This window comes from Lygodium microphyllum, chromosome 9 (assembly GCF_053477565.2).
Source record: "Lygodium microphyllum isolate KBCC chromosome 9, Lygodium_microphyllum_v1.1.10, whole genome shotgun sequence".
Classification (NCBI taxonomy): domain Eukaryota; kingdom Viridiplantae; phylum Streptophyta; class Polypodiopsida; order Schizaeales; family Lygodiaceae; genus Lygodium; species Lygodium microphyllum.
The window spans coordinates 83,922,872-83,925,099 of NC_141143.1; the positions used below are offsets into that span (position 1 = coordinate 83,922,872).

General features: G+C 45.7%; 1 protein-coding gene across 2 annotated transcripts; it reads left to right on the plus strand.

Moving 5' to 3' along the window:
* The first annotated feature begins 546 nt into the window (after nucleotides 1–546).
* On the plus strand, nucleotides 547–2,023 carry LOC148031247 (uncharacterized). 2 transcript variants are annotated; one of them, XM_087685702.1, is made up of 3 exons: nucleotides 547–681; nucleotides 804–1,086; nucleotides 1,318–2,023. In XM_087685702.1, the coding sequence occupies exons 2-3, from the start codon at nucleotides 835–837 to the stop codon at nucleotides 1,684–1,686; spliced, it is 621 nt and encodes a 206-aa protein (XP_087541828.1). In that variant the 5' UTR covers nucleotides 547–681; nucleotides 804–834; the 3' UTR covers nucleotides 1,687–2,023. The 2 variants fall into 2 exon arrangements, with proteins under 2 accessions (XP_087541828.1, XP_087541829.1); XM_087685703.1 differs by having other exon boundaries at nucleotides 615–1,086.
* The last annotated feature ends 205 nt before the right edge of the window (nucleotides 2,024–2,228 follow it).

Here is a 2,228-nt window from a genome sequence, read left to right on the forward strand (position 1 = left end):
TTCTCTATCCTATGCAATCTAGGTAATGTTGTAGATATAAGTGCTAGTCATAGCTTCAGTGCTATTATCGTCAAGTCTAGTGAGAGATGTGAGCTCACCAAGTGTCTAGCTTAGCTTTATGATGGTCATCATAGATATATCTCCTTTCAAATATTGTTGTAACTCACCATAGGAACTTGGTATATGAGATATCATAGCTTCCCATGTCACTTGTGCATATATTTTTTAAAGGAGTTGGAACAATTCGAAAACTTGATGCAAGCGGGAGGTAAGAATGTAGACAAGATTGCCCGAGGTTGATTAGAGCAACCGTCTGTACAGGCACATGAGAGCTGCGGTGGCATGTGGAATATGTGTTTGTAGTATGCGCGATATGATAATGATGGTGGGCTCCGTGCGACCACCGTTAAGCTCGTGGAAGAGCATGGCAAGTGTTGTTGGGTGGCGAGATGCATCTGGAAAGTATCTAAGTAATATGAGTAACGAGGAGATAGTTCTTATTATATTGGTACAAACTAAAATTCAACAGTCGGCCTATTTAGAAGTCAGAGATACCGAGAGGAAGTCTGGCCCAAAGCGGAGGCACGCACGACTATATAACACCATGCCGATTGCCTGGATGGGGAACTCCCATTGAACGTACTATTGCTGCATATGCGAATTGGTAACGGGAGAGATCAGGTAGTCTCACGACTTCTCTGACAACAGCTACCCGTGAGGTTGGTTCCTTTTGTGATTGCTTAACGTTAATTATGTGGTCCATTAACTGCCTTGTTAGTGCGCATCGGTGAATGTGGATGCAGGGAATTAGCGAGTACATTGCATAATATTACGATGGCAGGTGATCTTATGAAGTTGCGTTATTCCACTCAAGCCAAGCTAATGGTGCGTATGTCGACGTGGGTGGTCATCATCTGCGCGTGTCTTCTTTCAACACGCTCAGGACTGGGCGCTATGGCCATGCCGACCGGAGCCAGCGGCCCGATGCAGGATCTCCCAGTGAATGACGCCGAGGTGGAGGCGCTGGCCCGTTATGCGCTGGATCAATTCAATGTGGTGTATTTTGGAGCGTCGCAGGAGCACGAGGTAAGTGATTAGTTACTCAAGCACCAACAGCGAAAGTTGCGATTTTGATAACTGAAAGATGTCGATGTGAATGGTGCGGGCGCTGCGTTTGTCGCATTATATTTCTAACGGTAGTCACTTAGGATATTAACTCACAGTTGATCATCAGCCACTGTCAATAAAATTGTATATATGATCCTATAAACAAAGTACGCTCCGTACTCATGATTTTTCTAAACTGTTATGGCACAGAAAGATCGCATCCCGCCTACATATCTTGGATTGAGGAAGGTCCTCTCAGCGAAGGTAGCAACTATGGAGGCGGGGCTCATGTACTTTATTTGTCTCGAAGCTGACGCTGCGCAAGATCTTGGCTTGCCCGGGCACGATCACTTATTCGAGGTCGAGGTGTTGCGGCATGGGCCCCTAGATGTTGTGAGGCTCTCTTTGGAAGGCTTTCGACTAGTACACGATCATCCTGCCGACGACGTCCATAACATGCATCATCATGTGCGCCACCCCGAGCCATCCTCCGCAGCTCCCTCACCCGCCCCTGTCAATAGTCATATTCGTAGACACGCTCGTCACCCTCATGCTCCCGCGCCCGCTCTTCACCAGTAGGGGATATGATCCAGGGGTAGCTGAACTGATTTCAACTGTCAGTTAGTTAGCTTGCGAATCCAGGACCTAAGTATCTTCTGCATTGACATGCTGTAGGGAAACTCTTTCATTATCGACATGGACATGCTGCACTCTTTCGATCTGTAGTGAAACTCTTTCGATCAATGAGCTCTTAGAAACCGCCCTTGCATGACCACGTGCAGGATGTTGTTCTTCGGCCTTTTTCTTGTTCTGCTGCCCTCTGTATCTCGTCGAATTCGAACCTCAAGAATGCGCTGACACGGGTGTTAAAATTTAGCTCAAGAATCCTTTCATTTGAATCACCAAGAAATTTTCTCCCCCATTATTATTCTACGGAGGAAGCGTTGTCCTCCTAGTTTGTTACGTCGTAAGATAATGATTTCAAACATTTTGTAATCTTGCATTCTCAGTAGTGGCAAACATTTTCTGTTTCTGTACTTTGATTTTTATGGAGTAGTGCTCCAAGTAGTCTATCTTGAAAGTACAGACTACACTAGGTGAAAAGAGAAGACATTAAATGA